At 34.3% G+C, this 26407-nt stretch overlaps 1 protein-coding gene across 1 annotated transcript in view; it reads right to left on the bottom strand.

Moving 5' to 3' along the window:
- FMN1 (formin 1) overlaps nucleotides 1–26407 on the bottom strand; it is a 167056-nt gene that overhangs the window by 45811 nt on the left and 94838 nt on the right. The window contains exons 12-15 of the mRNA XM_067295679.1: nucleotides 22589–22718; nucleotides 20085–20231; nucleotides 16986–17045; nucleotides 14596–14716 (exon numbers count right to left, since the gene is read on the bottom strand). Of these exons, the coding sequence (XP_067151780.1) occupies nucleotides 14596–14716; nucleotides 16986–17045; nucleotides 20085–20231; nucleotides 22589–22718 (458 nt within the window). The remainder of the gene's footprint in view (nucleotides 1–14595; nucleotides 14717–16985; nucleotides 17046–20084; nucleotides 20232–22588; nucleotides 22719–26407) is intronic.

Below are 26407 nucleotides of genomic sequence, written 5' to 3'. Positions count from 1 at the left end.
GAACTTCAGCTGAAACTGTAGTCTCAGAAACTTTGTATTACTGCTGAAATCCCTCCATTCTCCTCACAGTCTTCCTTTCAGTAATGAACCATTCTGCGCAGAACAATGATTCCTTGTCCAATATCTATAATAAAATAATGGCTAGAAGCATCAATGAGATGTATCTTTTAGTCTGAGAAACCTTGGAACATTATCAAATTTGCCTAGGGATAGATAGAGCAAAGAATCGTGAAAATATGTTCAAAGGGATCATATGAATACAAATGAAAACACACTTGGAAGAAGAAGGAGGTTTTCATGATAGGGCTAAATCCAGGATTTTGATTAAAATGGCAGTGGTATTCTAATTATTAAAGTCAGCTGGTCTTTGCCATGCTGGGATTTGTAATATTAGTGAAAGTGCTACCATGTAACTCCATGAACTGCCTCAATTCTGCAGAACATGATGTAAAGGTTTCAGAGACACCAGCCTGTGCTCACAATGGGCGGAAGAGACTTACTGCCAACAATACTCCCATATGAGGGAATGATTCATCAGCTCCTTGCTGTTTTAATAAGGACAGCATCATCAGTAATAAAATGGTAAGTCAAATCCTCACACAAGTCTGTTTTCTCCTGCTCGAGATTGTAGCACCTTACTTTTTTGTAAGGGCAAGATTAGCTCCTCTCTTTCAGTAACTGTGTAGTGTTGTTATTTCTTTCTTATTTTTAAATTAAGACTAAATGGGAGTCAGATCATCACCTGATGAAATTATTATGCCTTATCTTTTTCTACTCATGCTCTCGTGATTTGTAGATCAAAAAACACCGCAGCTGGGCTCACAGAGAAATCCAGATATCCCAACTGCTCAAATTCAGAAGTGTCTGATAATAGAACCTTGACTGGTCACAAGCCCCAGCAGCAACATATCTTGAAGTGCCATTACCATCCTTACTTCTTCCAATTTCTTCTGTGCTTTCCAGTGCCAATAACAGTATATCCCAGGCTCCTCAAACTCACCAGTACATTGATTGGAATGTACTGTAAGCTACAGGGAGTTTAAATGCTAAGATAGGTAATTAACTTACTGACTTAATGATGATTTAAGAGCTCAACTATCCTAGTGCTACTTACAACAGAATTTTAATCTCAGAGACACCAGCTAAGGTATAGCAGTGACAGAATCATATAGTCAGAAGTCTTTGGCATGTATCTTTTCTGCCCATATATGACAATCAGTCAAATATCAGCTGAGATAAACATCCACCCTTCAGATCTTTGGTAGCTCTCTTAACTATCAAGAGAGACAGGATGAGATCTGCCTGAAGAAAACTACCCAATATTTCCCACCTCTGAGACTTCCCAAATTTTCTTCTGAGACATTGCATACTGACCACATAATACCAATTAGATCAGCATGTGTCTGATTCACTGTGACAATTTCTGTATTCCCTCATTTTTCATTTGTAATTTGATATTAGATACACACCTCTTTTCACTTCTTCTGTGTTTATCTTCCTAAAGCTTCTCTTCCTCTCCTTCATTCACTTATGGCTCTTCACCACCATGTATTTTGAAAGCATTTTTTCTCCTATAATGACCTAAGCCAGATATTTGTACTTCTTTGCCTTTGAATACAATCTTTTCCATGAATTAAACACTAATTAAAGAACTTGATTTTATATCACAGAATCACAGAATGGCTGAGATTGGAAGGGACCTCTGGAGATCATCTAGTCCAACCCCCCTGCTCAAGCAGGGTCACCTAGAGCACGTTGCACAGGATTGCATCCAGGTGGGTTTTGAATATCTCCAGAGAAGGAGACTCCACCACCTCTCTGGGCAACCTGTTCCAGTGCTCTGTCACCCTCACAGTGAAGAAGTTTTTCCTCATGTTCAGATGGAATTGTCTGTGTTTCAGTTTGTGCCCGTTGCCTCGCGTCCTGTTGCTGGGCACCACTGAAAAGAGTCTGGTCCCATCCTCTCGACACCCTCCCTTCAGATACTTGTACACATTGATAAGATCTCCTCTCAGCCTTCTCTTCTCCAGGCTAAACAGGCCCAGCTCTCTCAGCCTTTCCTCATAAGAGAGATGCTCCAGTCCCCTAATCATCTTCGTAGCCCTTCGCTGGACTTGCTCCAGTAGTGCCACATCCCTCTTGTACTGGGGAGCCCAGAACTGGACGCAGTACTCCAGATGTGGCCTCACCAGGGCTGAGTTCTGTGTCTAATATACAACCTTTTAGGTCTCATTTTATGTTAAATATTTAAGAAGCTTTGTATCTACTGAGGACTGGAAAAGATACACTGACTTAAGAACTTTAAGAGTCACTTTGATCTCTGATGGCTAATCTTCATTGAATTTCCTGTTATATAAGTCCCATAATAAATTTGTCTATGTTTACTCACTAGTGTACTTGAAATATATTAATACTTCAAATAGATTAATACTTAAAAAAGCAAATTGCCAAGTCAGGCCAAAAATTGTACAAAGCAATTAAAAATGAACTGTTCCATTAGTTGCTCTGATTTTCTACACTAAAGTGCTATAATGCCTGTATGGGAGAATTACATTCACTTTTTATGTATTGTTCTCTTTTTATATTGATTACAATAGAAATTGGTTTCTTTTTAGAAGAAAACTATTTTAGCAGATGTCTTTATTATAATGATTCTGAGGTAAGGATCATATTGTGTATTCCTTCTTTGAAATAAATTCTGAAAAGATGACTACGGGATCTTTCCGAAATTCTGAGGAATATGAAGGGAACAGATAGCAAAACATACCAAATGTACATTTCCACTCTCACTATCTCATTCCAAAATGATCTTTTAGAAGATAAACAACCTGTTTCTGCATGACTTAGTACAAACAGATGCAAGTTCTCCACTACTGTAATAAACTTTCAGTTCATTTTCTTGGTATGCATTGTATGTTCGTCACATTAATTGTAATATGCTACTTTGAAAATTGTTTATTCCTAAATGAACTATTGCAAAAAAAAAAAAAAAAAGAAAGAAAGAAAGTATGAGTGTGGAATAGTATTTGAAAGCCCTTAGAAATTGCTGGACGTACATCATGCTTCACACACTGCAAATCTTGGCCACAGAAATGGAAACCATTAGCAAAACATTAGAACAAAGCTGGAAACTACTGATTATCAGTTTGCCACTGTGTTCAGATTTAATGCAGTATTTGGCTGAAAACGTTCTTTAAAAATCCCCAATATAAGTGAAAATATTTACAAAACAGAATGTCTCTCACTTAACGCCTATTGGGCAATAGTCTTTTAAAACTCCACAGACACTTGCAAATCTATCAAAAGAATCACTGCCCATAAACAAACTTTCACGTAAAGAGCATTTCAGTGTCAATCAGACATGAGCTGGAATTTTTTAAGCATCATTTTAAAATAAACGCAAAACCAGAAATAGCTTAATGGTGGTAACAGTGAATTACTAACCATTTGCTCACTAGGACCCACCAGTAGCATTTACAGGAATCATCCTGACAATGAAACCAAGTATCAACATCATGAATTCCTATAAACCTGTCACTGCCACTATCCCTCATGAGTTACACAACAGTGAAAGCTGCTAACAACCACCACTCCTCCTCTCCATTCAGACCCTGGCAGGTTATACTGCCAGTCTTGCTATTTTATTTTTCTTGTTATAATGCAGGCTTATCTTTTGCAGGAGAGTTACCATTTTATTTATTTTTTTATTCCAAAAGGGATTTGAAACTATACCTCAAATGAGTTTAATGTAGCACTAAAAAACCCCTAAATTTCTATATGAGAGGAGCCACAACTGTTTACAGTGCGGAAGTCAGTTACACTATTGGGGGCTATATACAAAAATAAGGATCTAAGAAACTTCAGCAAAAGATGCGTAAACTTAAATTAACAAGTGCTACATAACTTCCTCATGATTTGTTTTGTTCTGCTTTCTTACTTTTTCTTACTGTGCCTTTTCTTACTTGCAAATAACTTTCCAAATATGCTAAAAAGAAAATTACAGGAGACGCATGTCAAAAGACATGCTTATCCATTGGACATTGTTGTAGCATTTGGTTATATTCTCCTGTTATTATGTATGACTTACATATGTATTTACAATGCACTATTACTGCAGGTATGCACATAAGAACATTAAACCTTGCTACAATGTGTTATAACTATGCTATTCACAACTCCTTTGCTTATTCATAATTCTGTAAATAAACTTCTTTTTAGGTTGAATATCAAATAAATGTGGAGAAGGAGGGAAGAGATGCATCCCTTCTGAGTAAAATCCAAGAATTTTGACAACTTCTAGCTTGAAGTAGTTATGCTGCTACTGTCCCAGGATAATTTCAGAGACAGCTTTTTTATTTGTTGTTTTTGCACTCACCCTGATAAGCAGTACACATAGCAATGATGGCAACATACAAAGACTTGAGAACTAACACCCCAGCTTGAACAGGGTGGTGTTAACCGCCTTAGCCACTACTGAAAATGGGAGTATTTTGTTTTTCCTAGCAACCTTAACTAATAGAGAAGCCCTTGCACCAAATACAGATGGGGGAATGCCATAAAGTGGGGGGAGATTTTTGAGAGAAAAGGATCTGAGAGAAATGTAGAAGAGGAACAAGTTGTGCTGGTTCTCTGTACTTCTCAAGGTTAAGTTTTAGAGTCTTAAATAAAGGTCAACAATTTACAGTGAAAAAAATGTTGACACATATAAAACTAAATTCACTATTCCAAACTATTAATGGTTTGCATAGCTATAGTTCCATGCAAAGTTATTTTCAGTTAATTTAGTAGAAGAAATGTGCTTCTACAAGTAATTATTTTCTTCACTCATAAGTAACTCTGTTTTCTTATAAAGCCGTTTCACAGGATAGGAGCCAATAAGGAAACGTGAAACAGACTGATCCTTGTCTGCTTGAATATGCCTCCTTCTTGTGACACACAGAAACAAATATCTTTTTAGGTGCTCAAGGCAATAATTCTCAGATATAAATGAGATGGAAATAGTTTTCAGTGGTAAATCCTAAGCTGTGCAAAGTGCAATAATTGAATTAGTAACATACAAAACACATTGTAAAGTTCACCTGTTCTAATGGAGTTTTAACAGAAGACCAGAGTAGGAGATCTTGACAGGTCTTCCAAGTTTTATTAGCTATTCTGACTTTGCTTTTCAGATTTGAGATCTGTGAGTTTTCTCTTGTTGCTGTTGTTGTTGTTTAACAACATTTCAGACTTTTACAGTGTGCGATGATATGCAGAGGAACTGTCAGGCCTATGTTAACTCCAAATAAACTAAAAACAAAAGGGGTTTTTTTGCTCCCCATTTTGACAACGCATATCAACATTTTATATGAACCATTTAAAATCCTTTCTGTTAAGATTGTTGCCTAAGAATTAATTTAACAAAACGAAAAAAGATTGCTAGTAAAACTAAATATTTTTCATGCCATAGCAACATATCTAAGACTCTGCTTAATGTATTCACTCTGAAATGGTAGTTTACATTTAGCTCACAATTCAGCACAAAAACAAAACAAAGGAAGAACCAGCACATATAAATGAATATAACAAATAACTCCCCATAATTTTCCAGTCACGTCTTTATAAGATTCCTTAAGTGATTCCAGCACACGTTATTAGGAGCAAGTTTAGTTCTGTCATCAAGAGCCAAACGTACAGAACTCCGCACATCATTAGGATTTGTTAGGAGTGTAGAAATGTGGGCTAGCAGAACCTGGTGAGAAAATTATACTTCTCTCTGACCAGTATAGAAAATGTGTATTCTGAAACTGAAGTGTATTTCTTGGCTTATTTACAGCAAGATGGGATTTTTAAGAAGCAATAATAATATTTTTAATCCAGATGAGCTAAGCTTTTTCCAGTGATAGAAAAAAATAAATATAAAGACCTCTCAGGCCCACAAACACATTATTGCTTAGAGGACCTAACACTGATCAGATAGAAGAGAATTACCAAGCAATGTCTGAAACAGTATGTTTATGAGCTAAAACTGTAGAGGCAGAAGTGATCTCAAGTTTCTCTCTGCAGTGCTGGATCTCTGATTTTCTGTGCAAGACAGATCATAAAGTTCTACTTAATTAATTCTTCTACTAAGCTTATAGCTTTGGTTCAGCTAGACCGTTCTTCTTGTTTTTAAAATGACGTAAATTTATAAACTATCTACAATATTCACAGGAACACTGTTCTAAGAGTTAATTGCAAATTTGCATCCTATTGTCTGAATTTACAGAAATTGAAAGTAGTTACATAAGTACTTTTGATTTTTTACCATTGACAGTATACATATAATCCACAGCCTCAATTCTGGCAGAGATCTGCCTTTTCTTTTACTGCATACTCCCTCAGAGAGGAAAAGCTGATAGACCAATAAATATGAAGTAACTGGTCCTCCCAGCTCTAGTATTATATACTGTCCAAACTACATAATCCATTATCCATCATAAATATTAATACAAATAATATTCCTCCTGCTCCCAGACGTACACTGCATAGTTACGCAGTTTAGTTATATGTATAGTTAGTTATATGTAGTAGAGTTAAGTAATTAATGCTTAACATATATACAAAAGGACAGACTGAAAGTTGCACGGAAAATCTTAAATATGGTATTTCCAAGATTCACTTTAGAATCTTAACATTTGCATAATGATTTTAATATGAATTTTCCAATTGAAAAATATAAAGTAAAAAATTAACAGCATGCTACTGGTTAACCGATAGAAAGCTTTCTCCCTGGCCTGTGTGCACACACGCAGACATCTGCTTCCATGGGATAAACTCCTTTAAAACATAATTTCTTTACTTTTCCACTATCTTTCCAAATCTTATTAAAAGCATCCTATACTATTCTGTATTATCACAAACAAGAAAATTCAATGGAATTTTTAGAAATGATCAGTTTAGGAGAATTTCCAGTTAATGTATTCACATATGAACATTACCAATGGAATAGTGTCAAAATGTTAGTTTTATTATACAACAGATTCTAGTGCACATACACAAAATGTGCTTTCTAATGCCTGTGTTGTATCTTTGCCAAATAAAAAACAAACTGAAATGCATCTCATCCTGTTGAGGCATGTGATTATTCAAAAAGAGGTCAGAAAGCTCTGAGGAGAAAAAGAAAGTCATTTTATTAACTATTGAAAACAAAATAATTGTTTCTGCACGAGGCTTGCTCCTCTGCTTTCTCCTCCACCTCTCTGCACTGCCTCAAAATAAAACATAAATGTTGGGGAGCAAAAAAATACAGTAATACTCACCAGGTACACATAACAGTGTACTCCATTTATGCTCATGTCTATAGAAATAACACATACAACTATTTGGCTCCTCATGTTCTACTACCAGGTTTAATTCCCATTTGCCCACACTTTCAAATTCTTAAGGTTAATTTTAAAATTCAAAACTATAATTGATATGAAGAAGATTAATGTGACTAATACCTGGAAACATGCAACTTATCTGTTCACACTCTGAAAATTTTTCCAGAACATGCAAGTGATTCAGAGGTCTAAATCACACTTTTAAAGTGGCTTAAATTATTTCAAATAAGCTAGAGTAAGGCTTCAATTTGTTGAAAATATTTTTGAAAAGTGCCTTTGATACTTTTTAAAATGTTGCCTCCTGAAGTGAATAAACAGTCGCCTTTTACTGAAACTACTGATCCAACAAATTGTTTAGAAAGAAAACGAACACTCAAAGTGATTTAATGTTTAGAATATTCACAATGTAATTTGGTAACCTTACTATCTCTAAAACAAACCAAACAACAGGCGAAACTTCCCAATATTGTAATGCTTGTCCTATTAATAATTATTTTATTATGATTATAACACTGTTCTTATAACTTTATTCTACAAAACAGAATTTATCTAAGGTCTACAATATTCTGTATGAACTAAATGTATATATATAATTCCATCTGAATGACTAGTAACATATTCAATTAATTTCTTCATTTCTGCTTACACAGAAGTCCATCAAAAGCTGGAAATTTCTTGATTCATTAATTGAAAATATTGATTAATTTCTACAACGAAGTTTGTTTACAGATCATTAGTGGACATTTTGTTGCAAAAATGTATAACAGTCTGAAGTCATGACTGGAATATATGCATATAAATGTTTAAATTCTTTTTTTGTGAATAATACTCATTAAACTTTTCTGTCTCTGTAGATTTTCCTATTGATGAATATATTCCCTTATAATTTTTGATAAAAACAAATATTGTGCAGAGTTTAAATCAAAAAATCAGGGGGTTTTAGTCAATGAATGAGCATGAACTGATTATTTTTTCTTTCTGAAATTTTCTCCTTGGCTCTATTTAGAGTAGTAGTGTCTGTAAGAATCAAGGATGAATGATCCTTTTCAACTTCTACCTTCCTTCTCTCATTTCTAAATTCTGTTCCATGTCCTAGTTTTGTAACACAAATACACTCTGCAATAAAATGTGTTACAGACCTCCCTAAGGAGGCACTGAATGAAAGTGATGTAGCTGCAACAGTATAGTACTATCTCCGGTCTAGTCAGTTCTGCTAAGAGCCAGCATTAATTAGCTATGACGCCTGCATGCATCTGGCAAAACCATGCTGGTCACATCCAGTGAACTGAATCTGCTTCTCTGAAATGATGCTGCAGAGGTTGTAAAGACACAGAACTGGTCTTCAGTCAAAAGACATATATTTTAAAAGTCTGATTCAGCTATAATGTAACACATAGAGGTAAAAAAGTGACTAATTCTATTATTAAAAAATTATTGTAAACATTTTCAAGGACAACTTTACTGCTAAAACAAATAGGGACAGAAAGTTGAAACATAGCATGAGACTAGTCTACAGAAAATGTCTGGTTATTTTGTTAAAGACAAATTTAAATTTGACCATCTTCTGAACAACTGAACTTCTAAAACAGTTTTGCAAAAATGGATTATTAACTGAGTGCTGAAATACTTCAAGATTTCTTCATTACCACCCTATCTGTCAGTCTCCCCAAGTTCAGAAAGGAATAGAGCAATCTCTTTCTGGTTCTTCCTTCTCTGTCTGTACAAGTAATAAACTCAGTAATAAATGTCGGCTGTAGGAACAGACAGGGATAGTGAAACTTAATACGAGAAAGCAAGTACAAAACTATGAGTTCTGGTATAGAACATGGCAGGCGGACAATTGAGAAGCAAATTCTGTCAGAAGAATCCTGTGCATCTTCTCACATAAAGTTTCGAAAACAAATGGCTGAGGAAGGCCATGTTGTCCTTGCATACTTGGCTATGAACTGATATTTAGTGACTCTAGACTGTATCTGATATTAGGATTAAAATATTGCGTATTGTCATGCTATTGGAGAATCAAAATAAAATGCAGTACTTTAAGAAGAGGCAGAGGAAGCTGTGCATATTCAGCCTGGAGAAAAGAAGTCTAAGGGTGGATTTAATCTATGCTTTCAACTACCTAATGAATAGCTATAGAGCAGATGGAGTCAGACTCTTTTTGGAAGTGGACAGCTAAAGGACAAGGAGCAATAGTCAGAAGTTGCAGCACAGGAAACTCTGATTAGGCATAAGGAAAAAACATTCATGGCAGTGATTCAGCACAGAAACAGGTGCCAGAAGAGGTTTTGGAATCTCCATCCTGAGATTCAAAACACAGCTAGACAAGGCCCTACACAACCTGATCTAGTTAGCCCTGCTCAAAGGCTTTGGACCAGATGACCTCTAGAGATGACCTCTAGAGGTACCTTCCAACCTACATTACTCTATGATTTTAAGATACTTGTAATGCTTCTGTATGAAAAACAATGTGAAACATTGTCATTTCCCCCTTTTTAGTGCATAATTTTACCTACTTACCTTTTAATCTTTTCTTTAAAGGATTATACAATGTTGCAACCTTGGGTTGTCATAAACTGATGTTTTGCACAGGTGAATTACTTAAAGGTGGGAAACTTATGGGTAAAATAATAACACTTCTGCAAGAGACAGATCTGTCAACAATTAGATTAAGAAAGCCCTGATCCCAAACCATGTATCTTGGAGTTACTGAAATCCAACTGATTATTAAAGGTAACTGATCTAAAAGATGCATTCTGTATTAAACATATTTTTAAAATTAAGATCCACTCTATCTTATCCTTAAGCTAGAAAAGTGAATAATAAGTCTCACTGACAGCTCTAAAATCTAATTTAAAATCCTGGTTATTTTAATGCACACAGGCTATTCTTTCACAACAGAACTATATCTGTATTGGATCAAGGATACTTTTGGGGGAGAATGGGGAGAATATTCACTGGACTATCCAGTCTCCTAAAAAATTTTTCACAGCACAGAATTTTGTAAGGATAACTCTATTCTCTATCATAGAAAGAGCTTTAATACTTTCTATTGTAAAACTTTAGCACATCATAATGCCATCAGAACTCTTTCTGCACCTCTGCATACCATGAAGAACCCTAATTAAGAGAAGGACAAAATATGCCACCCACATAACAGTCTATTACAGTATTCATTTTCTGTACCATCAGCTTTCTCCTGTACTCTTCACCATTTTGACTATGTGTACTGCAAGATCTTGGGAACAGAGATTTTCTATTACTTTATATTTGTGTATTGGATGGGGACAAAGGGTCCCTAGTCCATCCCCAGCCATTGTCATAATAAACATAAAAAAGGATTGTGTAGTTATGGAACGGTTGAATGGTGTTAAACTTTATGCAGTATTAAAATATAACATTTTAATATGACATATTTTTAAGGAAATAAGTGAAAATGTGGAAGTTTAATGACACAATATTATACAGCTAATATATCTTTAGGATATTACTGCTTTGTCTCTGTGTAGTAGAGTTCAGTCTTGGGTATTCTGAGACATACACACATATACTATGGACTGGATCATTCTGGAGCCCTGTTTATATCCATGAAGTCTTGTTTCTATTTTAGAGGAAATTATTTCTTTTCAATCATGAACATGTGTGCGTATACACATACATCCACATATGTACTCATACACACTCAATTAAGTTCATTGAGGTTTAAAACATATACACCTCACTGAAAAATTGTTAGTATGAAAATTGCAGTTAATATCTCTACTGCCAGCTGTGAAAGAAGGTGAAAGTAAAAATTATGTGGATTTTCAACAGGATCAGAATGTCAAAAGCTCGTAGGAAATTTAATTAATTATGAGTAACAAAGTTTGGGCTCTTGAAAGAATTCAGAATGGACCTAGCTTGGTTTCCATTTTCCATCATTCAATAAATATCTTTGCTTTTTCAGCTGTTATAGTCAAGAATACTAAAAAAGTTATAATGATTAGGAACATCACAGTAAATGATACAAGGAATAGACTACTGCTTTCTCTTGACTACTGTTCATGGAGTAACAACCTAACATTTTATGAACTGTATTGCAGGGAAAAGCAATGAGTATGACATAGAGGGAAACAATCTCCAGTGCAGCTAATTTTAAATAATTAAATTGTTCACCTTTAGCAGGAGATGAATAAGAAGTTCAGGGTAAAACATACACAAGTCTATCATGCTTTGGTAATGCAGCTTTCTTTTTAAAAATCTTCATATGATTACACATTTCAAATGTTACCTGCTTATTCTCTGAGAATACCAATCTAGAAGCACTGTTCAGAATAGATAGAAGAAAAATCTTATTTGGTCCTGGAGAAAGGAAAAAGTGGAAATCATTGCCTTAGAGAAGAAATAAGGAATGTGATGATCTTAAAATACTGATGCAAAGCAAAAACTTCCTGTTCTCAAAAAAAATGAAGATTAACTGGAAAGCTAATGCCTGTCAAATGAATAAATATATTTGCTTATGCTACCATGTAATAGTTGAAAATCTTGAAAACAAATGACTATACGGACCTGGAGTGAAATGTTGGGCTTCCAGAAAACATTTTTTTCCTATGACTTTAAAGTGGAAGCAGATTTTACCCTTCATAATTGCCATTTCACTACTTAATATTGTATCCTTTCATACTTCTGCCCCCTTAAAAGCCTACAGTAAATGCATATTTTTGTTTATCATCATTTTTAACCTAAAAACACTCATGACTGCAAAGAGTGTGTTGGAATGTGTGTTAAAAACCTGTTGGATTAAAGTTCCAAAAGTTTGTTTTAATTTTTGAGCCAAACTTCAGTTGACACTGCTCCTTTAAAGTCCAATCGGAAAGACCTTCAAATAGTAAACTGCATGGAACTCAATCTGTTTATCTGAAAAGGATGAAAGGGTTTGTGCTCCATCTAGATTTGAACTCTTGCTTCCACAGTGTCTAGGTATTTCAAACCAGAGGTTTACACCATTAAGACATGCCTCTCTGGAATGGTATCTCAATCTTTCCTATTTTAATATCTATGATAGAAAGATAAATGAATGCCTTGATAAACTAGTGAAAAAATATTTTAAAATACTAAATAACTACTCTTATGAAATGTTTGTATCAGAATTGCCATTTTAGGTGGAATCGGTCACATTTATCTTTTTTTTTTTTTTAATCATTCTGTACAATTCTCAGAAAAAAGATTTGGTAAAATAAGTCACTAACAGGAACATCAGTTTGTTCCCTAGCAGCACATAAGAAACCCCCTCCTTCATTTATTACCTATGTCTCATTCCACTTGAAGAGTAATCTGCTTACGACTACCTTAGCCAACCAAACTGTAAAATAAATCCAATGTACCCTATAACACAGGCAGCTCCAGTTAATATTGTTCAAATTATTTACATCTGAAGGGCCGCGCCTGTCTGGATAGTTGGGCCCGACGCTTCTCTGGACTTGGTTTCTGCTAGTCACATCTGTTTCAGCTTTAGACTTTCACTGGTATTCTGCCAGCAGCCACAACTTTTTAATGGCTGCAATAAACTACAGAGACTCATCAAATCTTTGTTGTACGTGTTAAAATTATATCCTCTTCAATTAAGATTTTTTTTTAAAAATAAACTACAGCATTATCTAAAGAGAAAAATTTGAAAGGCAATATTTGAAAGAGATACAACATCTTTATATGATTGTGTCATTGTTTAAATAGAAGAGTAATTACAGGAATGCTTGTTAGAATTCTGCTGTATATTTCTGAGTGATAAAATATCAACATCTGAAAACATTTCCACAACCTTTTTTGTTTCAAATCTTTGTTGTCATTAACTTTATATGTTAATTGGTTTTGCTGGGTTTCAAATACATCTGTATGAAGAAGTATTACAAAAACAGGCTCAACATAACATTTTTTCTACATTTTCTGTAAATATGTAAGAAAATATCATGTTGAAACTGAAATTAGTGATTACAAGACAGTTGCAGTTATTATTTACAGAGTTAGTTAAAGTGCATTAGCTTTTCCTACTTTCTCTCTCTCTCTCTCTCTTTGCAATGTAGAACAAAAATGATTCTAATGTCAAAGCCTCAATAGAGATCCTGCAAGACTAAGATGTATAACAGCAGGACTACACACTGAAAAAGTACAAGATCAAACACAGATCATGTTTCTGCACAAACTAGACTAAGAGAGGGCAGGCCAAGGGTTTTATAGGGCCAAGCGATGAGAGGAGATAGAGCCCTCACTTATGCCCGGGTCGAACAAACAACTGATACTTTCCTACCACTGTTAACCTTCGAAACATCCTAAAGATGGCACTGACCTAATTCAGCCATTTCTAACTGTAAGGATAAATTATTCTTTAACGCTTTTCATTGTCTTGCATCAAAAAATTAAAAACAATCTTCTTGTTCAACTCTGATTCTAAAAATACTCTTCCATGTTGATGCAGAGCTATATTATCTAAATGCAAATAGAGAAGTTTTTAATAGGCTTTTATGCAGATTCTCTCCCTGAACTCCGTTTTTTACATAACACTGCTTCAGTGTTACTCTTCCTTAACAAAAGTGACAAGCTTAAAATATTCAGTCAGCATTTGCTGAGTTTATTTTAAAAAGTCATATGAAGCACAAAATAAAAACGAAACTGGCTGGAACACTTAGACAGCAACCCTTCCTACTTTATTTCCACTCACTACCTTGATTGATAGATGAGTTGGGTTTCTGAGCCCCTCTTTATAATAAACATTTTAAAATGTTTATTTTATGTCCCAGGGTGAAAATATTTTGAACTGGAGCTTTCCATTTCCCTTTGCTGTGCCTTGGCAAGCTGTGTTTTATTTCTACATTAATAATATTCAAGCTCTCTTGTAACTGTTAAATTGTTGTTATACAAGCACTGAAGAAAGTATTTACGTTATGGAACTAACAGATACCTACAGGCAGATGCAGCGTTCTGGAGAAGCCAGAGGAAAATTCACACATAACTGACGAAAATTTCAGAGAGATTTATTTAGGGGCTGTTTGATTTTAAAAGTGAATTATAGAAAATTACTTTTCGGTATCTTTACTTTCATTTCTTATGTCTTGAGTTTAGGATCATTTCTTCTACTTTATGTGGGTAATTTGTGCCACAGTGTAAAAGCTCTAAATGAATCAGCACTATAAACCTAATTAGCAATAAGCAAACCTCATAAAGGTCACATTTTAAATAGCACTTAGTTGTTAGCAGAACAAATGTGAAAATTTCCAGTTACCTTCTAGATCTCTCTTCAGTTTCCTTAAGTCTTTTATTAGGTCTTCAAACTTAACTTGGGAGGCCTGGAAAAAATCCTGTGGTTCTGGTAAAGGAAAAATACTCTTGTCTGTTCCTGCTTCCTAAACAAACAAACAAACAAACAAATGGGCCACTATGAAAATTAAATACATTTGCAGTGAAATAAATTACTGTTTCTGAAACTTAACTATAAAATAGTATTATAAAACTGCAAAAACAATACATTTAAAACAGTTCTTGCTAAGACAGCATTATATATTATTTCAGATGAAATCCTGACCTTACTGAATCAATGAGAATGTTACTACTGACTGGAAAAGGACCAGGATTTCAACCTTCATTTTCAACCCTCCCACATCTGCAGGACAAAGATTATAGAGCCACATTCTCATTTTCTACAGAAAAATACAAATTACTTAACTCACAGATTTTTAATGTCAGATGGATTATGTGGCATCAACCTCCTTGTGCTCTATGCCTAAACTGCTTTGCAGCTCAGAACTGTGGTTGAAATAGAACGTGTCTTAGGGAAAAATATCCATTCTTAACGTTGAAAGTTCCTTGTAGAGCTTGTAATGCAAACCGTGCTTAATTTAAACTATGAAACTATACTGAGCACATAAAATTTCAGTTCATTTTATATCAACAGAGGTTTAGATAAGGGATTAAAAGTTTTTTAAAATCAGAAAACATGAATGACTATTTTAACAAGTGATTTGATGCCAAAAGTTTGTGGTTTCACTCTTTCCCAATTCATTAAATATACACAAACTTTATAAGTCTAAATTGAAAACAATATTTATATATTGCCTAGAGTGTATTATACAGATAAAAATATACAGTTGAGGGTTTATGAGGCTAAATAAATCACATGATTTAATGTCTATATGGAACTCCTAAGCATATACCTTATATTTAGAGCAATAATAAAAAAATTCAGAATTTAAAAAAAAATGAAAGCTTTGTCTCAAGAGAAATTCTAAAAATTCTAGCGCATAAATGGTATTAAAATGACATTGCACTTTACAAGTATATACTGGTGAGTTTAAGTACTATCTGTTTTTAGATTTCAGTCTTAAATAAAGGACAATTCATAGTTTGGAGAGCTAATTGTTTTGTGAACAGTGAAAGAAAAAATTACATTATTATAAAGACATAAACATTCAGGAAAAAAGTTAGTTAAGCAGATGAAATTGCCTCCATTTCCTCCCAAGAGAAGATAAACTGTTTTGTTCTACAAAATTCCCATAGTAAAATTACAGTCTAGCCGAAACTTGACAAAATATGAAATAATTAAATTGTTAGCTTCAACATCATTGAAAAAGAGGTAATAATACACACATGAATACCCTGAGAATTGAGAAACACACAGGGTACACAAAATTGCTTTTGTAAGCATCTTTTTACAAGAAAGTTATTTAGGGTAGAGTAATGATACCTTGTTTTCTTGCTACAGAAAACCACCAAAAAAACCTTTCTAGAGTACAGATCTACATAACTGGTAGTTTTCTATCTCTACAGCTCAGCCTGGGGAGCTGTTCCACAAGCTCCTGACATACAGACCCTCCAATGTTGGAGATGCCTTCAGTTACTTCAGTCTTACTTCTGGAAAAATATTTGTGACTACTAACTCTTCAATTCAACATCCATAAATAAGAATGAGCAAAATTAACAAATGAAAATTAATGAAAAAGATGTTTATATTCAACTAGAGATAGGACCATGAAAAATAATTCTGGTCTTAGAATTCAAAGGTTAGGTACAGGCATATTTTTAGTTCAAAAAAAAACCCCTTAAGATCAGTCAATAGCAACATTTTAATTTAAAATAAAAGAATTCAAATATTGCACTCCAAAGCTCTGGGCACTGCTCCATAAATGTAAATAATTCAAAGCAGCAGAACCTCTTACTGAATTTCCAATCTCTAACTTCACCACCATCAACTGACTCACCTATCTTAAAATACTAACCTGCCATTGTATTCTGTTATGAGAGAGAAATCACGCTTCTGACTTCGATTATTATCACATCAAAGTAAGAGTTACAAGGTTACAGTTATCTGAGTGTAGGGAGACAGGACTGGAATGAACCTCTCCAGCCCACAACAGTCACAGGCAATTGTCTGCAATGTTCAAAAGAATCCCAGAAGTTCCACAGTTAATGTAAGATTTTCCAAAACTCTATTATAAAACCTGTACCAAATTTCATACCTATGAAGGCCTGCAACTATTAAAAGCAGAAGAGATGGATATTATTTTCCTGTTACAGCTACTGTACTCAGATTTAAAAAAAAAGTAAATACAAACCCTTTTACAGTCTGTTAAAGAAATATACTTTTAAAGAGACTGATACAGCAAATGGATCTTTTACCTTATCACAATGGCGCAGGTAATATATGACAACATAATCCACAAGATTGATACCATTATCCTAGGAAAAAAAATAGATACATTACTGAAAAAGTTAAACTGGATACATAAAACTGTTAAAGTTGTGTGAAGTACATTGTTTCAAGTGAAAATTTACTGTATTAAAAGAAATATACTATTAATTTATATTGCTGAGAGAAACAGGACTCACAATATCTTTAGCCCTAACATTATTTACCCCAAAAATCCATCTTTTATAACAATCACAGGCTTGACTGCATCATCACAGACCTAGAGCTTCTTTTGGTACAGAAAACATGCAGTGAGAGAAGCTGCCATTCTTGCTTTTCTTTTTTAATAATACAAGGCATTTCTAAAAGATATTAACATTATAGTGAATTCAGAACTATTAAGGTGAACAGAACTTCTTGATTCCTCTAATCTCAATTCATCTGTAATGCAGATCTGAAAGGGGCATAGGTATTTCTCATATATTACCCCAAATACAAAACCAGACAGCATATAGCTAACAAGTGCATTTCATGCACTGTGACTTTAAGAATACAAATTTTAACATTCACTCTGTGGAATCACCATTTCCTCGGTCCTGCTTCCCCTACTATTACTGTATATAACAACATTTTATTTTCTTGTATGTCATTGGGTCAGCATAGGTCAGATGAACTAAAGGAAAAGGTAGAACTGTGACTTATACATTACAGGACATTATTCAACAGCATAAAAGAAACATAATATAGGGACTTATATCTGGAATGTCTTTGATTTTTTTGTATGTGTTTTTATATTGTATATTGACAGGTATCAGGATAAACATTTGTATGTGCACAATGTCTGATTTCCTATACAGAGCTGTCTCGCTTATATTTGAGCCTGCAGCATATTACATTTTATTAATATCATACAGGAGCAAAATTCTTAACTAAGCAAGTCATTGCTCTTATGCAGACAAAACCACTCTGCTTTCACAACAGTTTTCTTCCGAATACATTGTTGGCAGGTTGCATGACAGACAACCAACTGAGGTCACTTGACAATATTTGATTGCCCTTGTAAAGTAAAATATGCCTATTGTTCTATTTTATGTAAGTCAGACTATCAAACCTATCACTTCGGTTTAAATAGTATTTGCAGAAGACAAAATACAGAGATTTTGAAGTGAGCTACAATTTTTTTAAATGTCTATACCAAGTAATTTTCTGGGCCTCATGTGGCAACAAATGGCTTTTATGTGAAATAAAAGATATTCACAGCATTGACTCTTTACTTTTACCCCTTACCTGGAAATCATATTGCTTGCTGGCAATTCCCAGAAAGAGAATAACAGTACACAGGAAAGGTACCTTAGTGTTCAAAGATACAAGACCTTCTGTTCTTCCTGGCAAATACGGTCTAACAATTATCTCTGGGGTCTCCTGTCTGCCTATAGTAGCTGGCCCCTTAGAGCTTTTTATGCACGTTGGAGACTGGTGACGGGCTACTGTATTTACAGGGAAACTGTAAATACTGTAAATTTTTAGCTTGTTTTGTTTGAAAAAATCTTATGCAATTATACTGTGCTTTTTGTCAGCCCTTTCCTTAATTCATAACTTTGGAACCTGCTAGCTAAATTCAGCCAAATTGGAAAGTCCCAGAGATAATTAAATTCTTACAAGTTTATGTTGGAGAGAAGAGGGAGACTAAAATTAGTACTTCTACTGAGAAAAGTCAGGCGAAGCTCAGCTGTTTTACATTTTTCTTCATAGCAGGCAGCACTGGCTGACCAATGAGCACCTGACTACTGGGAAACACTGCCTGGTTCTAGGTTAGCTGCAGCAGGTACTGCACGTTGTCCAAGGAGTAGGGATGGAAGAAAGCGGTCATAGGGGGACACCTGAATTATTGCAGTGAAGAGGAAAGGAGTTTGGAGACAAAGGACACAAATGCAGTGGAAAAGCTTTCATACGTTCAATTGCTTGTGGAACAGTTTATTATATCTTCTTTTTACTCTGTGTTATCCTACATGAGGGTATTCACAAGAAAGACAAAAACCTCCCTAGACATACAGCTTATCTCACATTGCCTGCCTCCCAGACCGAGAGCATTCCCGTGTATATAACTGACAACAAAAGCTTACACTCTATTATATACAGCATTTCATATAGGAAAAGGGTAAGAGTGTGAGAGAACAATTTTTCTTTTCTCCCTTCAAATCTGTACTAGCACCAGCAGAAAACACCTCCTGCTATTTGCTACTTCCCATATCCATGTAGTGTCCTAGGTACGCTTTGGCAGACAAGGACACAGAGCAGTGTTTGAACCAACTGCATGATCTAGCATCTCCTTTTCCGCCTTGTTGAAATAAGGAACAGGGTAACCTCATCTCAAAAGGTGTTCAGTTTGTTTAAGTCTGATTTTAATCTTAGCACAATAATCAAAAACAAGCTAGAGGTTCTCAATTTTTGACAAAATAATTTACTGCCATCTGTGAGGACTTTCTTGTTTTGCAGTTCAGAATTCATGCTCTCTACCTACCTATCTGCCAATTCAAAAAAAAAAAAAAAAAGACTGGCAATACTTTGTTGGGTTTGACACATCTTTCTGATGAGAATTAAAATTCTTTATATTATGTATTTATATTCTTTGTGTATACTACTTTACTGTATAACCTACACTGAAGCTTTCCTTTTTCAATATTTTGTTTTTTAAACTTGACCTTTAAAGCATTTTCCCTTGCAACTACCTTATGTTAAGAGCAGTAAAAAAGAATGAGGACAACTGGAGAAGTCTTCAGCTGTCTGTGCTCTTGCTTCTCTCTACCTGTTGTAATTAAGTCCCCACTAGTAAAAGAAACACAGAAGTTTTCATGTAAGATAATTATCCAAGTGGCACTGGGCAGGAGATACAGGAGATTTACAGAAAGGTGGGTATGTTTAGAGGAGGTGAAAAGTGGGGAGAAAAAAAGCAACAAAATGGTATAAAGTGCCTTACTGTTTGAAGCAGGGAACTGTAAGAAATGAGAAAAGACTTTATTTTTGTCAGATGATGGAACAAAAAGAGATCGCTTGAGAAAAGTGATCTATAAGTAAAAATTAGTACTTACTCTGCTTTTGACATCCTTTAGTTTGGGGAGTATTTCCAAACCAAATCCATCAGCTTGACCTCGGGTCCTGTTTCCACCATTCATATAATTTCCAAAAGCCAGAATCAAACCTAAAATTTCTTTTACACTTGTCATGTTCAGCAAAGCCTGGAAAATGGATATGAGCTTATAACTTCAGATGGTACAAAAATATTCCTATTTTTCTTCACCATAATGAGAATGATAAAAACAGATTTCCCTAGTTTCCCTAAAGCTTTCTCTCATTTCTATTGTCCTTTTTACCCCTGCAATTTAGATCTGAAGCCTAGAGGCTGCAAAAATGGCAGGGTACAGTTTCTCATTTATCTCTTACTACTTCTACACCTTCTGTTCTAAGCTTAAAAGTAACAGAGATGTTTTGATTATTGCCTAGGGAAACTAATATTGGACTATGAGACTGAAGCCTCATTCCTTCTTTCAATAATAAACACTCTGTAGTCAAATGATTTCATCTATGGTGCCTGTAATCTATTCATTTCTCAATGCATACTGGAGAAGGGATTTGATCAAATATTATCCCATGCAATTAACTGCTTTTCAGCTTGTTTTTCCTTGTCTCACAAAACCATCAATGATAAATAAACTTTACTCACAAGCTTACAGTGGGGAATTACAAAAAATTCAATTTAGCTGTGAAAATCTGGAATGATGGAATCAGTATGGAATCAACAGTTTGTAAACACAGAATACCAAAATAGCAGTTTTAGAGCCTTTTTAAGACATTTAAGACGTTTTTAAGAATAATCAAGCTTACACCAAGATAGTAGTTGTGTTAGTTCTCATAGTTTAAAACCTTGTTTTCAAACTATCTAATCATTCTCTTTATGTTCAAAATGTCACATCTATCCTTTACAATGTCTTTCTTAAGTAGCCTTTGAAAAGCACATCAGTTGTGCAAGAATAGGTCTGTGCATCAGTTTGAAAGAGAGGTGGGAAATCAAATTTGGAGATTCTTATGATTTTAATTTTAGAGCAATTTTAGGCTTTAATAAAGTGTTTCATGCTTTAACTGGTGCAGGACTGGTACAGGATCAGACGCTTAAGAGAAAAATTTATTAGTTTGTATCTGCCTAAGATGCTATCTTTCACTCAATCTATACAAAGCAAATTGTATAGCATCATGTACTATGTAGATGACAAAAAGATTAATGCAGGAAGTTTTCCTAAAGGAGATTACTTAACATTCATAGTAACCTTTAAAATCTTAATGAAGAGGTGGTTTAACATGAGTTTGCATAATGTACAGTCAAAGGGATGATGAGCTATTTTTGCTGCCCCTGGGCCAGATTCAGAGAGTCATATTCAAACTGCTTCTCATTGTTGCTGGGGCTCTGGAAAATAACATTTCTCGGTCCATACCTGGTGCAGATATACCAGGGTTAAGAACTAAATTATTGTGCATCAAAAGACAACAGAAGAAATCTAGAAACTCAATGGAAAATTAATGAATTATTTAAATTCCATATGAAGGCATCTATCTTGTCAATCCCAGATTCTGAGGCTGTAGGCCTAATTCTCAATTGTAGTTAAAGCAACTTAACATTACACTGAAAATGAAGATGAATTTTGAAGTTAATATCAAGTGATTTTAGGACTGCTTATCATTTTCACAATACTAGCTTTTATTTATTGGAAGAATCAATCATCATGTGAGCTCCTCACAAATAAACTGAAAGTAATACCTCTTTCCCTATCTCACAGAAATTGATTCATTATTAATGTCTCCTTTGGAAAGTAAGAACTAAGTAACTATTCTTACTGTAAGAATATGGAAAGAAAATCAAAAGGGTAGAACATGGGTAGCATGTGGCAGCAAAGCAGTTCAAAACAGATTTTTTACATGGCAAAGCAAACATTTTAAAATGCTGTCCTGTCCAGGATGTTATAACTTCTAGTGACTATTTAATTTTTCTTTTATTTCTTACCTCATTTTACTTTTCATATTTTATTTGTTATAATTTCAAAATCTTGTCTTCAGTCATTCATAGTACAGAAATCTTAGATAAAGCTTTGTAAGTGGTATATCATCTGCTATATTGGGGTCATAGAAATGTATAGATACCAGAGGATAGTAAGGTAATGCATGTGATAAGCAGCTATTGCTGATGGCACCAATAGTGATATGCAAATAAAATAAGTTTGGAAGGCCTCATACTAAGCTAGTTCAATATTTAAGCCTATTTTATGGAGAATATCTATTAGTGCACTTAATGTGCAAATTAACCAAAATCGGCCATTCAAGTAAAAATTAATGTTCCTATGTAGAAGGTAGGGCATCCTACATTACTAATCTCCCCCCTTTCCTCTTCTTCCTGTTCTTATAAGCAATTAAGAAATTAATCTATTTTTATTTTCCTGCAAAGCCAATAATCAGGCTTAAAGTTCATCACTTACAGTAAAAAAAAAAGAAGCATAAAGAATCTAAAATATCTTTAATTTGTTATTTAGCTTCCATTAGGACTTACCTTGGAAACTCGAGTTATGATATCAACTTTCCGGTGCACTGATGTTATCCCTTCAGAGAAAACTGACTGGAAGATAATGCACTGGGCTCGTTCTGTGAAGTTGGGGATCTGAGATAACTCATATAAAAATCTGTGAAAAAAAGAGCATGAACGGGTCCTTATTTTTCGTATCTGTGGGGTACATAATGAATCAAAGCGGTAGTAGTAAAAATATACATAATGAAATCTTTCCTGTTTTGAATCAAAATTTAAATCAGCAAGACATTAATCCTATTAGTATCAGAGCTGCCTAGTAATAGAAAGGAATCATAAACCTAGATCATAGCCCTTCACACCATTAAGCTGGCTTGTGTGTGAGAATCTGGATGAATAAGATTTGTATATCAAGTAGATTAACTGGCCTGTTAAGGAATAAGCAGTGTCAAAGGATAATATTGTAAATACCTTTTACCCTAATGTTTCTCCAAATGCTGGACAAGCTTTATCTAGGTAAGTCACAGGCTAGCCTCCATGGCAGCAGCAAGGATAGAAGACTATTCAACAGCACAGGAAATAGTTACCAACAAGTCACAAAATGATTGATCTCTTAGATGTGTTTATTTTCCTGATTCACAACTTTGAAAGTCTGTGAAAAGATTTTTGACGTATCTACTTGGTACTGCAATCATGAATTTATAAAAATATTTTTAGCTTTAAGAATCTTTGCTGGAAATCACAAAAATTGAAAAAAAATTCCAGCTGGAAATTCAGGCTCAGAAGTGATCCTAGAAAGGGTTTCTCCCTTTATAGGAAAGGGCTGGAGAAACAGTATCTATTTACTTTTTTCATTAATGCTTTTTTGCTTCATTTTAAAATGTGCCCAGCAACGTGGCACTCAACGTATTTCTGCAAAGTTATTTTATAACATAAAAAGTCTGCCAAAAAAATTCTTCTGATGCTCAGCCTCAATTTTCTTTTACTAATTTGCACCACACTTTCAATTATAGAGCAGCATGTTTTACAGTAATGCACCTATCTACCTATTTAGCTTTAAGATATTTGCAGATTCAGTCACTAGTCAGCAAAGTTACTAACTCATTTTCTTAATCTGTCCTCACATGTCCATGTTCCTCATGAGTCCATTCCAGCTTTCTTCCTTGAACCATTCGGTAAAAAAAATAAATAGAAGTATATTCAACAACTCCAATTTGAATAGTGCAAAATGAAAGCAACCCAAAGGAATGAACTATTCCTCCCTTTTCTCCTTTTTTTCAATCTAAAATAAAAAAACTGCACTTAAAAATACAAGAAACTTTAAAATTTCTTATAATAGCAGGATTTGCATAACTTGCTTTCTGGGTTTTGAGTCTAAGATTTCAGTGGTACATGTTTTCATGACATCCAAAAACAGTCTTTTGTTCCAATATCACTTTAGAAACATTCTTTGAATTTGCTGTCTAGAGGTATCCTTAGATCCCATTAATGTGATGGCTTAAAGATCCTTCTATCTCTCTGAATTCTGGGAAATTTTCTGAGCCAGTTATTCCACTAGCTTGAATTTTTACTAATTTTTTTAATTATTTCAGCCAATAAATCTGATTTATCTGAATTATTTCTTCTTCACAGTAAATAACATCAGTACCTTTAAAACTCCTTTATATATTTCTCATGCTTGCAATGCTTTGCTGTACACACAGTTAGTCTCTAAAAGATGCGACAAAATCCACCTGTGGTTGGCATGAAATACTACATTCTAACTGGACTCTCATTTTTCCCTTCTTCTTCTGCCTTGCCTGGTGAGAAAATCTATTGTGAGAGAAGGACTGATGAGGCTAGGCTTGGCTTTTGTACTTAAGCAGTGGGAAAAAGAGAAATGCGAAGCTGTTATTAATAAAAATGCTTCCTTTTGAGAACATATGGTATTGCCAGGAAACAAGAGGATACTTTGCACTTTGTGTGAGTGAAAAAAAAGAAAGAAAAAAAACCAAACTGCCTCACAATAGCTCTAATGTACATGCATTTTAAAAGTTTAACTTTAAAAATCCAAATGATACATTTTCTTGCCTTCCCTTGAAAAGTGAACTATCATGTACACTTCTGGTCATCAGAATACAAGATAATTGTGCTGAGAGTTAAAAGAAATTCAGCAAAAAAGGAAAATATCTCCAGATTTTGGAGTTCAAAGTATCCAATGTAAATATTCAGAGAGAACATTTGTAACTGAAACCTGTCACAAAAAGCAATCTTAGTGACTACAAATGCAGTTTTTAAGCAGAAAGTCACAGCATCAATCTGTGGTTATCAAAGATAGACACATTCCAGTAAGAGGGTCGTAGAAAAAGTTTTTGGAGGGAAAAGAATATTTTGAGTTCAGGCATTTTTGCAGTCATTTACTGAGGAAAGTACAATTTTGACATAAAGTAATAATGAGAAGAATTTGACATAACATAACTTTTGGATGGGTTTCTCATTGCTACACTTTTCATGGCCTAAAGTAAACAGAGAATTTGCTGTTCATCTGTGTGAGGTCCCTTTTACTCCTCTCCTGCAGAAATTGTAAATAAAAAGTACATTTACTTGAGAACTCTTTTATCCTACCAGAATCTTGTAATAAAGGACTTCAGAGTATTTTCAAATCCAGCATATGTCCATGGTGTTTGCATAACAGTGAGAACATATTCAGGAGATAGGCAAAGAAGGCTGATTCTAAGAAGGTAAACAATTTACCAGTTCATGTTTATCCACATTCTATTCAAATTTAGAAAGCAAATGACATTACTTGGACAGAAAGTCATATTTTATTTGCAAATATCAATAGCTCTGCTTCCTGAATTCCAACTACATACAGAACAGAAAAGCGCAGTACCGTATTTTGCTACCATTTTCCTGACTGTATTTCTTTCATAGCAGCAAGAACTTCACAGACGTTATATTACAGCTAAAAGGCAATTCTTGGAAACTAGCTTAAGCATCCGCATTCTACTAGCAATGCCCCAAGTTGTGGCCAATTTTGCATATAAAGCTTTATCGTGTTAAAAAATATTAGTATGTTAACAACTATTATCATGAAGCATAATCAAAGGGGATATTGTCATGTTGCTGAGATGTATTTTCAGCTTATGCTAACAATAGCAAATATAATATGCCAGCCAAACAAATCAAAATCACTTGTGCAGGAGAGCCTTAACGATACCAGCAAAGCTTTCTTTTTGCTTGGAAATCCAAAACATTTAAAAACTGGTAAAGGTTTCCTTTAGACTTCAGTGAATTCAAGCTAACGGTTTTGTTATTATGAATGCCTATCATTAATACCACTTAACCACTTTACAAATGGTTTTATTTGTGCTTTTGTTCTGATTCGTATTAATGAAAATATACCAGGCTTATCCCCCAGAGCAATTAACTTTAATCACACATACAAATTTAACACTCTTCTGTTTTTAATCTTTTTTGGGTTAACAGGAATACTACAGTTTCAACAAATCTCCAGTACTGCATTTATTGAGGCTGACTCAGACAACACTACCAGCAGCACCTGACCTACTGAGTTTTCAGAAAGGACATGATTTTGAAGAACCAATGAAAATTATATAAGTGCATCATCTGTAAATTGTTTCACTTTGAAGCAACATCTTACAAAGCTGGTTTTCTTAATTAATGTATTTTAATAACAGGATAAACAAGGGATAATTAAGACTTACACAGAGAACATCTGATAAAGAGTATTTTTCTTTAATACTGCTATTTCACTCTGAATGACCAGGCATAATTGCTATATTTACAAGTTCTTCAATTTTAATTGCCGAACAATGATAGGACAAATCTGACTTTGTGTTTAAT

The sequence above is a fragment of the Apteryx mantelli genome, chromosome 4 (genome assembly GCF_036417845.1).
Source record: "Apteryx mantelli isolate bAptMan1 chromosome 4, bAptMan1.hap1, whole genome shotgun sequence".
In the NCBI taxonomy this organism is placed as follows: Eukaryota; Metazoa; Chordata; class Aves; order Apterygiformes; family Apterygidae; genus Apteryx; species Apteryx mantelli.
Note: the sequence above shows the minus strand (reverse complement) of the source record. Positions and strands in the feature narration are given on the sequence as shown.